This window comes from Dreissena polymorpha, chromosome 15, assembly GCF_020536995.1.
Source record: "Dreissena polymorpha isolate Duluth1 chromosome 15, UMN_Dpol_1.0, whole genome shotgun sequence".
In the NCBI taxonomy this organism is placed as follows: domain Eukaryota; kingdom Metazoa; phylum Mollusca; class Bivalvia; order Myida; family Dreissenidae; genus Dreissena; species Dreissena polymorpha.
The window spans coordinates 58,913,242-58,932,619 of NC_068369.1; the positions used below are offsets into that span (position 1 = coordinate 58,913,242).

The window sequence follows — 19,378 nt, forward strand, 5'->3', positions numbered from 1 at the left end:
GTTCCAGTTGGTTGAAAAAAAATGGCATCCAGGGGGCGGGGCATTTTTTTTCTTATCTGGCTATATATTACTTTAGTAAAACCTTGTTAACACTCTTGAAGCCACATTTATTGTCTGATCTTTATGAAACTTGGTCACAAGATTTGTCGCAATAATATCTTTGACAAGTTCGAAAATGGTTCCAGTTGGTTGAAAAAACATGACCGCCGTCGGGCGGGTCATTTTTCCTTATATGGCTATAGTAAAACCATGTTTACACCCTAGATGCGAAATTAATGGTCCGAGTTTCATGAAACTTGGTCATAACATAGGTCCCATTGACATCTTAATTGAGTTTGAGTCCAAAATGATTATGGTCTGTTGAGAAACATGGCCACCATGGGGCAGGGCATTTTGCTTATATGCCTACATATATCCATAGTAAAACCTTGTTAACACACTAGATTGAACAGAAAATGTGATTCACAGTGTGCATCAACACAGGTAAGTACTGATTATCGAGACAAAGACAATGGCTGGAGTAAATTAACACACAAACAAGTAACAATACACCTTATTGGCTTAGGATAATAATAAGTATTAATGTAGCACATGAGAAGTTGCTGAACAACATAACACTTTACTTTGCAACTGTACTGGGACATATTCATTTGTAGATTGAAGTTTTGGTCCTATGAATCCCAGTCCGATCCTGCCAGTTATCTAAGTCTACAGGTCCTTTTGACTTAAAATACTTTTCGGAATGTCTGGTATTGTATTGACCTTAAAAACATTAATCTGAAAAGTGCATGTGTATGTGCCTGACACATCGTATAATATTGGTAAAAACTTGTGCTTTTTATTTGTCTGAAGTTTTTTAGAAATGCCCTCAAGAAAGAGGAAAAATACAATTTTGCAAACAAGCCCTATTTCGACATTAAAATGCTATTGTTTACTTTTGACATTGAAATATGACCTTGATCTAAAAAACGTTAATCTCATGTTTAAGGGTAACACACAGTCTGGCATTGGGTAACATTAGTGCCAAGTTATTTGGAAATTCTTTACAAATATTTTATATAGCTCAAATAAGCCCTATTGTATTATTAAAATACATTTGCATAAAAATACAATTTTTTGCCTTTATTAATTATGTCCTAATCCTTAAAGATAGCCGTTGGGTTTGTGCGTGTAATATTGGTAAACAGTTATTTTGAAATCCATTAATGCATTTAGATATTAAAGCTTTATTAAAGCTTTTGCGTGCTTTATGTTACAAACTGCATTTATGTTTTATATTAAATTACATTTTATGAAAAACATAAATTATTTATCATCTAACCATTTATAATAAAAACAAACACACGTGTTTAGGTGTCATGGCAAGCAGGGTATTTTATTTCTTGAAACACAAGCACTAACACTGGTTAAACAAAAAATGCCAAAAAGTATGAATGGCAAATAAATGTCATAATACAAAGAACTGAGAAGAATGGAGTATAACAAGTATACTCATTAATGTCCGGAACCAATGCCCCTTTATATATAGAGTTATCCTTCCGCTCTCATAAAACTCACCGAAACACATAAAGCATAATATTAACCTTTAAAAAAAAAACCATGAAAAACACGACAAGTTCACTCACGTCAATGCTTTACCCTGCTTGCCTGTCGAAAGACCAAACCTTCAAATCTGTGCATAAGGAAATCTTGAATTTTGCATCATTGAACATGCACCACCTTCAAAACCTGTATAACCAGTTTATTCAATCAAGCAACGATAATAAATACATCTAACTTTATCTGTTGTGGATTGCTTAATGTATAATTTTTGTGTAAATTCAAGAAGTCACATTTTCTTGTGAGCTCACCTGAGCACGAAACGCTATTATGATCACGAAGTGTCGGGCCTCCATCTTCATGTAGCACATGTCTATCTTTAAAAAAATCTTAGCTTGTTATTGCATTAGAGGCAAAATTTTTCCTCCAAAATTGATGATACTTGCTGAGAATTGATCTTGAAAATATTTAAGCTGGGTTCAAATCTGGTTTATGTGTGACCAATAACTAGGACAACAATTCAAATTAAAATATAATATATATATATATATATATATATATATATATATATATATATATATTATTTTAACATTTATCAAACACAATAATATAAAAAATGATCGAAACAAACCTTTTTGATGTTTTCTGATGAGTTAAATAAAATTGATATGTTATGTCTGATTTTCACGTTTTTCTCTATTAACAGTGACTTACTTTTCATAATGAAACCATAACGAGATGAAATTCATTTTGCATATTTAAATAGGACGTTGTTCTTTTAATAATTTTTGTTTCCTTTACATAATAATAGTTATATTATTCACTAAGTAAAATGTTGTTGTTTTCCTTTTTTCTCCCGTATTATCAGATCAATAAGGAACCAGCTGTTATTGAGGTTGCTTATTAATAGCCTAAGCTGCTGTGCTGAGAGTGTGTTTGTGTGTATTTCAGACTTTATTTACAGATCGGGCTGCATCTTTGCGAATGAACGTTCCTAGATCATCATGGTAGCCTCACATTTTTTACTCCAAAACTGTGCCAGTGAGAATGGGTCTTTGCATGATAATAATTTGGTTTGTGTCAACTGCAGATTTAAAAATAAAAACATGTGCATTACATGTTGGAAGATAAACTTTTTATAAACATATCACAAAAATACAGTTGTATTCTTTATAATCATAAAGATGGTCCAGAGTTGCTGACGCTTTCTCCATCTACCATATCCTACACACTGGATGAGAATCAGCGCCTGAATGACATCACTTGCTCAGCCACCTGTTCTCCTGTCCAATGTACTTATGAATGGAGAAAGTCTGAAGGAGGTGCAGTCAGCAGCAGTGGTGTACTTTCACTGGGAACTCTAGAGAGAGGGGAGGCAGGCACCTACACATGTACTGCAAGCAATCCAGGGTCGGCAGCCACAACTAGCAGCCAGCAAATTGCAATCTTGGTCAGATGTAAGTTTTTGCATTCATAGAAGTACTTGTCCATTAAAACCTATGAGCATGTTGGTAGCGGCATGATGCATAACCACTTAATCTGTTTTGATTACAACTATACATGTGTATTATTGATGCTGTTTACATTATTTGACAGTATTATTTCAGAATCAGAATAGTAAGAATCATACTGATTTATTTTGCATTATTTTATAAGTATTAGCAAACAGGCTAGCTGGCCAAAGATGTGCTTATATCAGTATGCTTCCATATTTGAATTTGACTTCGATTTCAGCTATAATAAGATTATGTGCGTTTTTCAGTTTAAAAAAATTTGACTTTTGGTTGCGTGTGTTTGAGGTTAGGGTGCTTTAGGACTGAAAATACTTATCAGTACATAAACATCCTTTATTCATAGTCAGAATAACATAATGCGCAACATGTTCCTGATCAGATTTGGTTGACAGTTTCTGTTGTTCGTTATAACATGTAACATAAGTACACACTAGATGCCAAAATTATTGCCCAATCTTTAATGACCTTGCTCAAAACATGGCTACTATGGTATATATTAATGTTTGAAGATAATTTGCAAGGTCAACTTCAGGATTAGGCATTCTTGGCCAGTTTGATGAGCAACTTGGATCATATATGTCATCATTCTTTATTGATTAGCAGAATTAAATACTTTGATTTCAATGTGTTATCACTAAAAGGATACTCTTATATATTTATTCCCCCCTTCGAAGAAGAGGGGGTATATTGTTTTACACATGTCGGTCGGGCGGTCCGTTGGTCGGTCCGTCCACCAGATGGTTTCCGGATGATAACTAAAGAACGCTTAGGTTTAGGATCATGAAACTTCATAGGAACATTAATCATGACTGGCAGATGACTTCTATTGAGGTCACTAGGTCAAAGGTCAAGGTCACAGTAACTCGAAACAGTAAAATGGTTTCCGGATGATAACTCAAGAACGCTTAGGCCTAGGAGCATGAAACTTCATAAGTACATTGATCATGACTGGCAGATGACCGCTAGCTATTTTCAGGTCACTAGGTCAAAGGTCAAGGTCACAGGGACTCGAAACAGTAAAATGGTTTCCCGATGATAACTCAAGAATGCTTACGCCTAGGATCATGAAACTTCATAGGTACATTTATCATGACTGGCAGATGACCCCTTTTGATGTTCAGGTGACTAGGTCAAATGTCAAGGTCACAGTGTCAGAAAACGTATTCACACAATGGCTGCATCTACAACTGACAGCCCATATGGGGGGCATGCATGTTTTACAAGCAGCCATTGTTACCTGCTTGTTATTAGCAACAACTGAATTAATAGAACTAAATACTTAAATGTATTACTTTCCTAAACACTCTTGCTCCATATTAAAATATTTTTTTCAGAATTAGTTTTTGTTCTTATCTGTGCATGTTGTATTCAAGGTATCGTTCAGAACTTTCTGAAAATAATACTCACTGAAATTGTTTTGATATATGTCTTTTTATAATTTGGACCATAACATTTTCATGGATCTTGTTTATTAAGCATGTTTATCCTCATAATCTCAAAGAAGCATAAGCCTGTTGTACATACAGATAAACATAACTTAAGAAATTTTGTTGGAATTGTTTGTTTTACCCAAATTGCAGCACTTAAAAGTAGTGACTTTGAACATTTTGAAACAACCAAGCAACATATTACGTTCAATGCGTTACAGCAATTTGTATCACAAAGAAACAAAGTTCCATATAACACGCTTGCAGTCCATTGTGTAGTTTTGTAATTGTTCTCATCAACCGACAGTTTGTGTGCTGAATGTGAAGCCAGTTGGTTTACTTGCAAAATAAGGATATTCTACAGATGGCCAAGAGCTGGTTACACTGTCTCCATCTAACACCTCCTACACATTGGATGAGAATCAGCGCCTTAATGACATCACCTGCTCAGCCACCTGTTCTCCTGTCCAATGTACTTATGAATGGAGAAAGTCTGAAGGAGGTGCAGTCAGCAGCAGTGGTGTACTTTCACTGGGAAATCTAGAGAGAGGGGAGGCAGGCAACTACACATGTACTGCAAGAAATCCAGTGTCGGCAGCCACAGCTAGCAGCCAGCAAATTGGGATCTTGGTCAGATGTAAGTTGTCAGGATTTTGCATATATTACAATTTGTCTTATTGTAACAATGTTGACGTGAACGCATGATTAAGTAATTAGAATGTTATACTAATGGTTCGGACTAAGAAATATACAATGACGAAACCCTGTACAATACTATGTTTAATGTACATTTAAGCGGGATACAATAAACAATTGAATTGACCTTTCGACAACGAGAGTGAAGCCACGCCCCCCGATTTCAAGGGAGGTCACTCCGCCGAAGTCCGTCATAAAACTGGCTACGCGAATCGGTACGTTGGAAGATATTCACAAAGATTTCGGTCCAAATTACATGAAATGTTTCTATTGCTATCATGTTTTATTTAAAATGTGTTTAATGTAATGTATCAAATAGGTGTTTAGCTCCCCTCAAAGATATAGTACCAGAAAGGCCGTTTACCAAAAAGGCTTCCCAAAAAGTCCGCATCAGTGAACCAAAAACGCCTCATGGTATACCAGAAAGGCCATACAATATTTTTATTATCATTGAATAGTTATGCTGAATATAATTATCATATCTATGAAATAGTCATAACTTTTTTATAAGTCTACTTAAAAGTCGTTAATCTATAGTCAAAGTCGGCCAATTATCGCAAATTATCACATACAGTATGCATTGTCGTTTGTCACAATACTTTTCATTGAGTAATAGATGTTTCAGTTTTTTAATTAAAAGCCGTTAATTTTGCAACCGATGGCAATATTGCAAATGTGGCAAAGGTAAGTAAATTTATTATATAAGAAGACAAAGAACGTTATATTGAAATCCGATATAACACATATCTATAATGCGTTTGGTCAAAATGACCCATGAGCATTGTTATAATCGTGTAACATAGTCAATGTCGTCAAAAAAGTAACATACACAATATATTATTAATTTCCTCTTAAACTATTTTTTGCAATGTTTAAAATATAAGAAGTTGAAAGAATTTTCATGTACAAAAAAAAACTCGCTAATCAGACTGGCTATCAAAGTGTCAAGGGTCATTCACAGTTTGCGGCATCTGTTTTGATAACGGATTAGTAGAAAGCCCACATATGGTGTAAAATGACATTTATTGGCAACTATTGATAATTACATGCGCATTTTAAAATAGTTTCTTAACTTTTAACGATATACAACTAGCTACATTAAATTCGGAAGATTTAAACCGAAAGAAATAAAAATGCTCTATTTTATGTGATATTATTAAAAATTATAACTGATTGTCTTTATTATTACGCATTTCATTAGCATTAATAATCTAGTTAGCAAAGTTTAGAATATTTTTTTATTAGCCGACTGCATTAGAATGTCAAATTTATTTAACGTTAGCCACCTTTGAAAATATGGTTTTAAATGTTCCTTTCTAATTTCTCTATATAGAGGAAAAACAAGTAAAAAGTGATACTCGTTTTCTATAGCGTGTCCGGTGCAAAACTTACATATTCTATTTTCGCGTAGTATCTTATTATGACGACCTTAGAACAAACGTCGAGGTGTTTTGCTTTCGGGCGATAGCTTAATATGTTGAGATTAAGCTGTTCGTTGAGACGACTACAAAGACGAATCCAACGTTTGCATTTTTTAAGATTAGTACCCGTTTAATGGAACGGAAAAAACGTAGTTCCATCTTTTAACCGTTCTGGATACATTGTGTCTGAATAACAAGTGCCATAACAGCACCTTTTAACCATTTTCTTTGTTTAAAACACAGCATTACGTATAAGCTTATGTGACGAACAACGGCGAGTTTGACGGACAAAATGGCGGATAGAAACGGGCCTAATCTATGCAGTAATCTGATTGGTTAATAAGCCTGTCAATCAATCGGCTGTCGAAAGGTCAATTGTGTGAGACTGTTCAATAAAACAAAATTAAAGGATTTAAAATTTTTAATGTCAACCAGATTAATGAAAAAAGAAAAGTTCTAAAATGCTATATTTTTTGTACAATTATTTGTAAATGAAAATTGCGCATGCGTAGTGAATTGTATATATTTTATCAATCTTCTTGTGTTATTTATAGTGTGTATATCTCAAAGGTCAAGGTCACACCTTGAGTTCAAAGGTAAAAAATGGCTATTTAATGATCTTGTCCGGGCCATTACTATGTCATTCATTGTGAGATTTTAAAATTACTCGGTACCTTTGTTCACGATCATTGGACGGTGTGTCATGCGAAAGAATTACGCTGATAGCTCTAAGGTCAAGGTCGCCGCAACTAAAAGTAAATTGAATTTGACCTAAGGAGATAACTAGAAACAATCAGTAACAATTCACATTTTGAATTGTCTACCTTGATCAGACTTTTTTTCAAATTGAAAACCTGGTTTTGTGACATTTTTTTGTTGATAGTAAATTAAAGGAATCCGCTCGGGTATTTCTACCTGTTTTGATGACTATGTAAACAGGGTAATTATAGTGTACACCCGCTTTTTTGCAATAAAAATAATTTTATGAACTTGCACAGAAGGATTGAAAACTCTGGAATCATAAAACAATGCTTTGATATGTATCACATTGTTAATCGATAGACGTTAAATAAAAAATATACAGGACAGATTAATAAAACATGTGTCTCTGCGAGAGTATTCATTGACAACACATAATGTTAATGGCTGATATAGGTTTTTGAAGAAAACATTTCAGGAATGCCCTTGCCTTTTTTTGTCAATATGTAATGTAATTATTGAAGGATAATTATAAAGCTTATATAAATATCTAAAGTAAATTTGGTGTTTTTAGCCTAAGTTGAGTTTTAGGCCGAGGTAGACAATTTTATTGAAAAGTAGATATCTGCCTTTTTAGCTCACCTAAGCACAACGTGCTCATGGTGAGCTTTTGTGATCGCTTTTTGTCCGTCGTACTTCGTCCGTTGTGTGTGAACACTCTAGAGGCCACATTTATTGTCCAATCATCATGAAATTTGGTCAAAAGATTGGCCTTAATGATATCTTGGATGAGTTCGAAAATGGTTACTTTTGCTTGAAAAACATGACTGCCAAGGGGCGGGGTATTTTTTCCTTATATCGCTATATATGGCTATAGCAAAATCTTGTTAACACTCTAGAGGCCATATTTATTGTCTGATCTTCAGGAAACTTGGTCAGAAGATTCATCCCAATGATATCTTAAACGAGTTAGAAAATTATGCCGGTTGGTTGAAAAACATGGCCACCAGGGGGCGGGGCATTTATTCCTTACATAGCTATAGTTAAACCTTGTTGACACGCTAAAGGCCACATTTATTTTCTGATCTTCATGAAACTTGCTCAGAAGATTTGTCCTTATGATATTTTGGATAAGGACAAAAACAGTAACTTTTGTTTGAAAAACACTGCTGCCAAGGGGCGGGGCATTTTTCCTAATATGGCTATAGTAAAATCTTGTTAACACTCTAGAGGCCACATTTATTGTCCAATCTTCATGAAACTTGGTCAGAAGATTTATCCCAATTATATCTTGGACGAGTTTGAAAATGATGCCAGTTGATTGAAAAACATGGCCGCCAGGGGGCGGGGCATTTTTCCTTATATGGCTATAGTAAAACCTTGTTAACACTCTAGAGGCCACATTTATTTTCCGATCTTCATGATCTTGCTTAGAAGATTTGTCCTAATGATATCTTTGATGAGTTTGAAAATGGTAACCTTTGCTTAAAAAACATGGCTGCCATGGGGGGGGGCATTTTTCCTTACCGGGGTATATGGCTATATTTGGCTATGGTAAAATCTTGTTAACACTCTAGAGGCCACATTTATTGTCCAATCTTCAGGAAACATAGTCAGAAGATTCATCCCAATAATGTCTTGGACGAGTTTAAAAATGATGCCCTTTGGTTGAAAAACATGGCTGCCAGGGGGCGGGCATTGTTCCACATATGGTTTTATGTTAAAACCTTGTTAACACTCTAGAGGCCACATGTATTTCCCGATCTTCGTGAAACTTGGTCAGAAGATTTGTCCCAATGATATCATGGATGAGTTTGTAAATGGTTTGGGTTTCTTTAAAAACATGGCCACCAGGGGGCTGGGCATTTTTACTCATAAGGCTATATATCGCTTTTGTAAAATGTTGTTATCACTGTAGAGGCCACATTTATTGTCCAATCTTTATGACATATGGTCAGAAGATTTGTCTTATTGATATCTTGGATACGTTCGAATATGGTTACGTTTGCTTGAAAAACATGGCTGCCAAGGGGCGGGGCATGTCTCCTTTTATGGCAATATATGGCTATAGTAATGTCTTGTTAACACTCTAGAAGCCACATTTATAGTCCGATCTTCATGGAACTCGGTCAGAAGATTCATCCCAATAACAGTCTTCGCATAAGCCTATAAGCCTGTAGCCCGAGTCGATTCTTGGGACGGTCGGTCGATCATAAATGCATATTAAGTACAAAAAAATACATGAACACCGGTCAGCCACTTTGGTTAAAGACATAATCAATGGAAGTAGTCGGTACAAGTGGTTAGCCAATCAACACGTCTGAGTTCCACTCTTACGGAGACTCCGGAGATGGACTATTTTATTATTGATTTTTGATTGGTTAGCGGAAAGAAAAAAAACTGACAACAAATCTTTGCTACTTTCTGAAAATCGTACAAGTCAGCAAACGTTGCAAATGAAAAAGTAAGTGATCGATTAGCAAAATAAAGCACTGCAATAGCATATATTTAAGCAATATGTTTACAAAATTATATATTTATTACGTATTTGCTAGGTAACTGGTTTTCATTTTTCTTGAATCATACGATATGCACATTTGATTTCATGTGCAAAACACTTTCATATTCTCGGACTGTTATTTTCAGATACAGTTTTGTTTTTGTCGATTTAAATTTATTTTCGACATTCTTTATGAAAATGTCTATAGAATGATGAATACACATTCGGTGATACGGATGGTATGATTTATAATATTTCGCATTGTTTTCACCAGAAATTGCAACTAGAAAGACTAAAAAAGTACAATAGGTTAGGGCTCAGGGCGCTAACAAAACTGTATGAAAATTGTTTCATGATTTAGGACAAATGTCCTGAAAAAAATTGACCATTTAGCCATTTGAGGAAACCTGTCCTGAGGAAATTGGAGCCAATCTGATACATTAAGATATGGAGATGTCCGGAGAGCATGCCTTTGCTTTTGTTATCCAAAATAAATAAGACAGTCTGTTGAAAATGGGACAGGCAAATGTTTTTACTCATTAGAAGTTATTTATGATTGGAAATGAATATTTTTGTTGCTCCGAGCCAAAAAAGTCATATAATGTATGTTAACCTTTTCGGGCTATTGAAACTGTCTTCGGGCTATTAAAAATTCTATCTGATTAGCCTGAAGGGCTATTGGTCTAAAATATATAGGGTGAAGACTGCAATAATATCTTGGAGAAGTTAAAAAATGATGCCGGTTGATTGAAAAACTTGGCCACCACGGGGGCGGGGCATTTTTCCTTATATGGCTACAGTAAAACCTTGATAATACTCTTGAATTCACATTTATTTTCCGATCATCATGAAACTTGGTCAGATTTGTCCCAATAATATCTTGGATGAGTTCAAAAATGTTTTGATACTTAAAAAATATGACCACCAGGGGCTGGGCATTTTTCCTTATATGGCTATAAATGGCTATAGTAAAACCTTGTTAAAACTCTAGAGGCCACGTTTATTGTCCAATCTTCATGAAATATAGTTGGAAGATTGGTCTCAATTATTTTTTTGGATGAATTTGAAAATAATTTTGTTTGCCTGAAAAACATGGCTTCCAAGAGGCGGGGCATTTTTCCTTATATGGCTATAGTAAAATCTTGTCAACACTCTAGAGGCCACATTTACTGTCCGATCTTCATTAAGATTTATTCCGATACTACCTTGGACGAGTTTAAAAATGATGCCGGCTGGTTGAAAAACATGGCTGCCAGGGGGGCGGCACATTTTTCCTTGTATCGCTATAGTAAAACCTTGTTTACACTCTACAGGCCACATTTATTTTCCGATCTTCATGAAACTTGGTCAGAAGATTTGTCCCAATAATATCTTGTTATCTCAGGTGAGCGACTTTGGGCCTTTCAGACACTCTTGTTTAAACCTGTATTATTTCTTTTATAAATGCAGTACTTATATAATACTCAGTAAGAAATATTGTAATATAGAGGACTTTATTTAATGGACCGTACATATCTTTGTTTTTCTAAACATGTTTTATTTCATTATTAACATTTTCTTTTTTAAGTGTCATATAACATTTTATTGAAAAATGTATATCACAAAATGTAGCTTTTCATTTTTGACTCAAATAGGTACGGAAATATTTATAATCAAAATTCAGCAAGATTTAAGGTAGAGGCAAGCATTTTTAAATTCAAAGTATGTATCTAGTCAATTCTTAAACGTAAGTGTTTTTACTAAGCCTTAAAGTGCTGAATTGAATTTAACTGAATTTTTTTCCAGTGCTGAATTGTTTTAAGATGCAAAGAAGTTTAATTAGTATGTCCCCCTTCGAAAAAGAGGGGGTGTATTGTTTTGCTGGATGACGGTCACTCTGTTGGTCGGCCAATCTATCAGTAGACAAGTTTGTTTCTGATCAATAAATCGTCAATGAATTGACTAATTGTCATGAGACTTAACTCATACATTGGCCTTGGACAGTAGATGACACCTAATAAAATTGGGGTCACTAGGTCAAAGGTCAAGGTCACTTATAACACTTCGTGTGAAAATTGTTTCCAATCAATAACTCATCAACGAAATGACCAATTGGCTTGATACTTCACATGTACATTGACCTTGGCCAGTAGATGACCCCTATTGAAATTTGGTTCAGTTGGTCAAAGGTCAAGGTCATTGATACAATAAGTGTAAAAATCATTTCCGATCAAATAACTTGTCAACTGAGTCACATATTGGCATCATACTTCCCATGTGTATTGGCCTAGGACAGTAGATTACCCCTATTGAAATTGGGGTCACTAAGTCAAAGGTCAAGGTCACTGTTACACACTAAGTTTGAAATCTTTTCAGATCAAAACCTCGTCCACTGATTCACTGATTGACTTGATACTTCCCATTTGCATTGACCTTGGACAGTAGATGACCCATATTGAAATTGGGGTTCAAAGGTCAAGGTCACTGTTACACACTCGGTGTGAAATAATTTCCAATGGATATCTGGTCAACTGCGTCACTGTTTGACTTGATACTTTTCAAATGCATTAGCCTTGGACAGTGGATATCCCCTATTGAAATTGTAGTCAGTTGGTCAACGGTCAAGGTCACTGTTACACATTAGGAGTGAAATTGTTTCCGATCATTAACTCGTCAACTGAATCACCAATTTGCTTGTTGCTTTACATGTGCATTGGCCTTGGACAGTAGATACTCCTATTAGGATTGGGGTCACAAGGTCAAATTTCAAGGTCACTTTTACAGACTAATTGTGAAAATGTTTCTGATCAATAACTTGTCAACTGATTCACCGAATGGCTTGATACTTCTCATGTGCAGTAGATGACTTTTATTGACATTGGGATCACTATATCAAAGGTCATAGTCGCCTGCACAGTAAGGGGGAAAAGCGTTTCTGATCAATAACTAGTAAACGAATCGACCAATTTGCTTGATACTTCTCATGTGCATTTGCATTGGACAGTAGATGACCCATACCAAAATTGGAGTCACTAGGTCAAATGTCAAGGTGACTGTCATAATAAGTGTAAAACTAGTTTCTAATCAATAACTCATCAACGAATTGACTGATTGGCTTGATACTTCACATGCGCATTGGCCTTGGACAGAAGATGACCCCTAATGATGTTGGGGTCACTAGTTCAAAGCCCTGTTTGTAGGGGCATATGTCTCCGACAGCGGAACACTTGTTAATCTTTTTATTGACATTATGGACCTTAACATAAACTAGCGACTTAACTTGTAATCAAACCCCGTGATGCAATTGTGTCTGCATACAAGTGAATTAAAAAATGATATCCAGCAACATTCTGCCAGTTCGTTCTGCTTATGTTATCTCAATTAATAAGCAATCAGCCGAGTATATACAATCACTATATTATGATGATTGCATGTCATGTATATACAATTCGAATGGCTCTTGAAAGAAAGAAAAATTGTTGAGTTAATCATTCTTTTGACAAGCAACATTTTGCAATCACAAACACTTATATTGGATACATTTTATCTTTGACATTTATTCCTGAAGTTTACACCTACTCGTGACTCATTGTCAACGAATATGTGTATATCACATTTTCATATACAATTATTTCATATGCTGTATGGAAGTAAAAAGTGCTTTATTTAAACTAACAGTTTTTGTGTATATAAAAATTGTCGGACTATCTTTTTTTTTTTTAAACAAAAGCTTAAAAATAGCATAGTTGCAGTGTGTTAAAAATGAATTAAAACATATAACAACTTGGATAGTTACACATTAACAATATAAAGAAGTGAAACTCCAGCTGCTGGAGCAGTATTGAATTTTTATTAAAAACAATTAGTTGGTCCTTTATTTAAGGCAAGTGACCGATTGCCCAAACAGTACAAAACAGCACAATACAGCACAATACAAACCAACATAAACACAAAATATGAATAAAGCTGGGGTCACCGCCTTGGAACGGTCAATGCAAAGCATTGGGGGTTTAAACCTGGTTATAGAGCGCTCAACCTCACACTTGGCCCAGCAATATTCATAATACATTTAAGTGTAAATAAAATTTAACGTCATAGCATTGTAACTCAAATTAAACAATAATAAAAGGGAATTAAAACGCATTCAATTTAATTACTATTTAATTACTCAATTGCATTGAAGATACAAGAGTAACAGAATTACAACTTTTTTTGACGAACGATCAAATAAAACTATATACAATTGTCAACTACATTCCTTCTTTATAGAAAAGATTTGAGAATGTAGAATCATAGAGTTAATATCTCAGATAATCATCGCGCAAATACAGGAAGAAGCAGCAATACTGGGTGTAAAAATTCCATATTACATAGCTTGGTTGTTTATGTGACTGCTAAACAAATTAAAAATAATTAAATCAAACAAGAAACGCCTATCAGAGAGAAAATATAAATAAAATGGAACGTTATAAACCCAATGACCTATGCATGTAGATTACAACTGGGAAAGTCGGTCGTATGACGTCACAAAAATCCATAATGACATAATGACGTGAACAAATTACAAGGGCAGTACTAAATAAAAATATTAATGGGGCTGTGCTACTAATAAAACAAGTTTACGTGATTTAATATTAAGAAGCAAATGAATACAAATGGTAATTCCATTAAAGCGACATTATTGGAATCAAACAGTATATAGGTGTTTTGACAACTGAAGACAGAAATGATTTGATGTACGATTTGAGTCCAAATGTAGTTTACATGCAGATTTGTTCATACGACACAATGACACAATTTTATTCAACAGTGAAAAATGCCTATAATGTAGTATTCATGCAGATTTGTTCATACGACACAATGACACAATTTTATTCAACAGTGAAAAATGCCTTTAATATCACTAATGATTCCAAATTTTAAGGGAAGAAAGATATAGTGAATCGAAAACCATCAAACACGTGTTTTTAAGTACATAAGCATCGTATCCTTTTGATAAAAACAAGTTAATTAAATTGAAAAGTTTAATATGAACATTTGGTTTAACATATTTTAATTTGCGGACACGCTTCAAAACATCTCCGTAAAATGATGGATGGGAGATTCCATTATTTAAATGCCATTTTAAAGAAACATTATATTTTGAAATTAAATCACCATACTTAGAGTAAAATCTAGCAAATTTATTTCTTAGGTTATGATACAAAAAGCCTTGTTTTAGCAATTTTTTAGTTAATATTAGATTACGATCATTAAAATCTTTAATACACTAGTGCCCAATTAACGTGTTCATATGACCCTTTTGTAAGTTCCTAGATTATCATGGTATCATGACATGTCTGACTCCAAAACTGTGGCAGTGAGAATGGGTCTTGGCATGATAATAATTGTTTTGTGTCATCTGCCGTTGAAAAAATCTAAACATGTGCAGTAAATGTTGGAAGATAAACTTTGTATAAGGATATCACAAAAATACAGTTGTATTCTTTATAATCATAAAGATGGTCCAGAGTTGCTGACGCTTTCACCATCTAACATATCCTACACACTGGATGAGAATCAGCGCCTGAATGACATCACCTGCTCAGCCACCTGTTCTCCTGTCCAATGTACTTATGAATGGAGAGAGTCTGGAAGAGGTGCAGTCAGCAGCAGTGGTGTACTTTCACTGGGAAATCTAGAGAGAGGGGAGGCAGGCACCTACACATGTACTGCAAGCAATCCAGGGTCGGCAGCCACAACTAGCAGCCAGCAAATTGCAATCTTGGTCAGATGTAAGTTTTTGCATTCATAGAAGTACTTGTCCATTATAACCTATGAGCATGTTGGTAGCGGCATGATGTCAAACCTCTGAATTTGTTTTCATTGCAACTATACATCTGTATTATCGATGCAGTTTACACTATTTGACAACATTATTTCAGAATCAGAATAGTAAGAATCGTACTGATTTATTATGCCCCCCTTCGATGAAGAGGGGGTATATTGCTTTGCTCATGTCGGTCTGTCGGTCGGTCGGTCTGTTGGTCTGTCCACCATGTGGTTGTCAGACGATAACTCAAGACCGCTTGGGCCTAGGATCATGAAACTTCATAGGTACATTGATCATGACTCGCAGATGACCCCTATTGATTTTGAGGTCACTAGGTCAAGGTCACGGTGACCAGAAATAGTAAAATGGTTTTTGAATGATAACTCAAGAACGCATATGCCTAGGATCATGAAACTTCATGGGTAGATTGATCATGACTTGCAGATGACCCCTATTGATTTTAAGGTCACTAGGTCAAAGGTCAAGGTCACGGAGACCCAAAATAGAAAAATGGTTTCCGGATGATAATCAAGAACGCATACGCCTAGGATCATGAAACTTCATGGGTAGATTGATCATGACTCGCAGATGACCCCTATTGATTTTGAGGTCACTAGGTCAAAGATCAAGGTCACGGTGACCCGAAATAGTAAAATGGTTTTCGGATGATAACTCAAGAACGCATACGCCTAGGATCATCAAACTTCATAGGTAGATTGATCATGACTTGCAGATGACCCCTATTGATTTTGAGGTCACTAGGTCAAAGGTCAAGGTCACGGTGACCCGAAATAGTAAAATGGTTTCCGGATGATAATCAAGAACGCATACGCCTAGGATCATGATACTTCATGGGTAGATTGATCATGACTCGCAGATGACCCCTATTGATTTTGAGGTCACTAGGTCAAAGGTCAAGGTCACGGTGACCCGAAATAGTAAAATGGTTTTCGGATGATAACTCAAGAACTCATACGCCTACGATCATGAAACTTCATAGGTAGATTGATCATGACTTGCAGATGAACCCTATTGATTTTGAGGTCACAAGATCAAAGGTCAAGGTCACGGTGACCAGAAATAGTAAAATGCTTTTCGGATGATAACTCAAGAACGCTTTTGCCTAGGATCATGACACTTCATAGGTACATTGATCGTGACCCGCATAGGACCCCTATTGATTTTCAGGTCACTAGGTCAAAGGTCAAGGTCACAGTGACAAAAATCGTATTCACACAATGGCTGCCACTACAACGGACAGCCCATATGGGGGGCATGCATGTTTTACGAACAGCCCTTGTTTTGCATTATTTTATTATTATTAGCAAACAGGCTAGCTGGCCAAAGATGTGCTTATATCAGTACTCTTCCATATTTCAATTCGCCTTCGATATCAGCTATTATAGATTGTGTGCGTATTTCAGTTTTTAGCTCGGCTGTTTTGGGAGAAAACCTGAGGTATTGTCATATCCTGTTCGTCGTCAGCCGTCCCCCGTAGGCGTCGTGCTTAAACCTTAACATTTGCGCTAAAATCAAAGTGCTTTCACCTACAATTTTGAAACTTCATATGTAGATGCACTTTGATGAGTTCTACACGCCACTCCCATTTTTGGGTCACTAGGTCAAAGGTCAAGGTCACTGTGACCTCTAATATAAAACTTTAACATAGGCTCTAAAGTCAAAGTGCTTCCGCCTACAACTTTGAAACTTCATTTGTAGATGCACCTTGATGAGTTCTACACGCCACACCCTTTTTTGGGTCACTAGGTCAAAGGTCAAGGTCACTGGGACCTCTAATATAAAACTTTAACATAGGCTCTAAAGTCAAAGTGCTTCCACCTACAATTTTGAAACTTCATATGTAGATGCACTTTGATGAGTTTTACACGCCACACCCATTTTTGTGTCACTAGGTCAAAGGTCAAGGTCACTGTGACCTCTAATTTAAAACTTTAACATAGGCTCTAAAATCAAAGTGCTTCCACCTACATCTTTGAAACTTCATTTGTAGATGCACCATGATGAGTTATAAACGCTACACCCATTTCTGGGTCAATAGGTCAAAGGTCAAGGTCACTGTGACCTTTAAAAAAAATTCTGACAAGCTTTCGCAGCCGAGCGTGGCACCTGTTATGCGGTGCTCTTGTTATAATGATGTGACTTTGGGTGTGTGCGTTTTATGTTAGTTGGCTTTAGGACTGAAACAGTACATAAACATCCTTTATTAATAGTCAGAACTACTTAATGCGCACCATGTTCATGATAAGATTTGGTTGACAGAGTGTGTTGTTCGTTATAACATGTAACATAAGTACACACTAGATGCCAAAATTATTGCCCAATCTTTAATGACCTTGTTCAAAACATGGCTACTATGGTATATATTAATGTTTGAAGATAAGTGAAAAATAAATTTGCAAGGTCAACTTCAGGATAAGGCATTCTTAGCCAGTTTGATGAGCAACTTGGATCATATATGTCATCATTCTTTATTGATTAGCAGAATTAAATACTTTGATTTCAATGTGTTATCACTAAAAGGATACACTCATACACTTACCTGTTTGTTATTAGCAACAACTGAATTAAAATAGAACTAAATACTTAAATGTATTACTTTCCTCAAAACTTGTGTGATAAATAAATGAAAACTTACCATATTAAAATCTTTTCTCAGAATAAGTTTTTGTTCCTATCTGTGCATGTTGTATTCCAGGTATCACTCAGAACTTTCTGTAAATAATACTCACTGAAATTGTTTTGATATATGTCTTTTTATAATTTGGACCATAACATTTTCATGGATCTTGTTTATTAAGCATGTTTATCCTCATAATCTCAAAGAAGCATAAGCCTGTTGTACATACGGATAAACATAACTTAAGAAATTTTGTTGGAGTTGTTTGTTTTACCAAAATTGCAGCAATTAAAAGTAGTGACTTTGAACATTTTGGAAACAACCAAGCAACCGATTGGGTTCAATGCGTTACAGCAATTTGTATCACAAAGAAACATATCACCATGTAACAGGCTCTCAGTCCATTGTGTAGTTTTGTTATTGTTCTCATCCACAGACAGTTTGTGTGCAGAATATGAAGCTAATTGGTTGACAAGTAAATAAGTATATTCTACAGATGGCCCAGAGTTTGTTAAACTGTCTCCATCTAACACATCCTACACATTGGATGAGAATCAGCGCCTGAATGACATCACCTGCTCAGCCACCTGTTCTCCTGTCCAATGTACTTATGAATGGAGAAAGTTTGGAGGAGGTGCAGTCAGCAGCAGTGGTGTACTGTCACTGGGAACTCTAGAAAGAGGGGAGGCAGGCAACTACACATGTACTGCAAGCAATCCAGGGTCGGCAGCCACAGCTAGCAGCCAGCCATTTGGGATCTCGGTCAGATGTAAGTTGTCAGGATGTTTGTTTTTCCTTGCCAGAGGCAGAGGGATATTGTTATGGCGTTGTCCTCATGTCCTTCCTTCCTTTTCAAACTCTTTGGTATCCGATTCCATATCTAGTATTTGTTTGGGCTGATTTCATTGAAACTTGTTGATCATCAACTCCTTTTACAAATAACGGTGTTATGGATGCGCCTTTTTGTGTCTTATGCAACATTTTGGAACTGATTAACAGATTTCATTGACACTTGATATGAATCTTTATTAACCAGGTTTTCCGAAGGAAAAAACTGGTTATTAGATTGGCGAATGCGGGCGGGCTGGCTGGCTGGCGGGCGGGCGGAACAAGCTTGTCCGGGCCATAACTTTGTCGTTCATTGTGAGATTTT

The 19,378-nt window shown here is 35.7% G+C and overlaps 2 protein-coding genes across 7 annotated transcripts in view; both read left to right on the forward strand.

The window, feature by feature from the left end:
• LOC127860277 (nephrin-like) overlaps positions 1–19,378 on the forward strand; it is a 393,077-nt gene that overhangs the window by 131,104 nt on the left and 242,595 nt on the right. The gene's annotated exons all lie outside the window — the stretch shown is intronic.
• Positions 1–19,378, forward strand: part of LOC127860273 (hemicentin-2-like) — a 483,526-nt gene that overhangs the window by 17,290 nt on the left and 446,858 nt on the right. For 2 of the 3 annotated variants that reach the window (XM_052398268.1, XM_052398266.1), the window contains exons 4-5: positions 15,277–15,549; positions 18,722–18,994. In XM_052398268.1, coding sequence (XP_052254228.1) covers positions 15,277–15,549; positions 18,722–18,994 — 546 coding nt within the window. Of the gene's footprint in view, positions 1–2,723; positions 2,862–15,276; positions 15,550–18,721; positions 18,995–19,378 lie in introns of all 3 variants that reach the window. The other variant, XM_052398267.1, reaches the window with a different exon arrangement.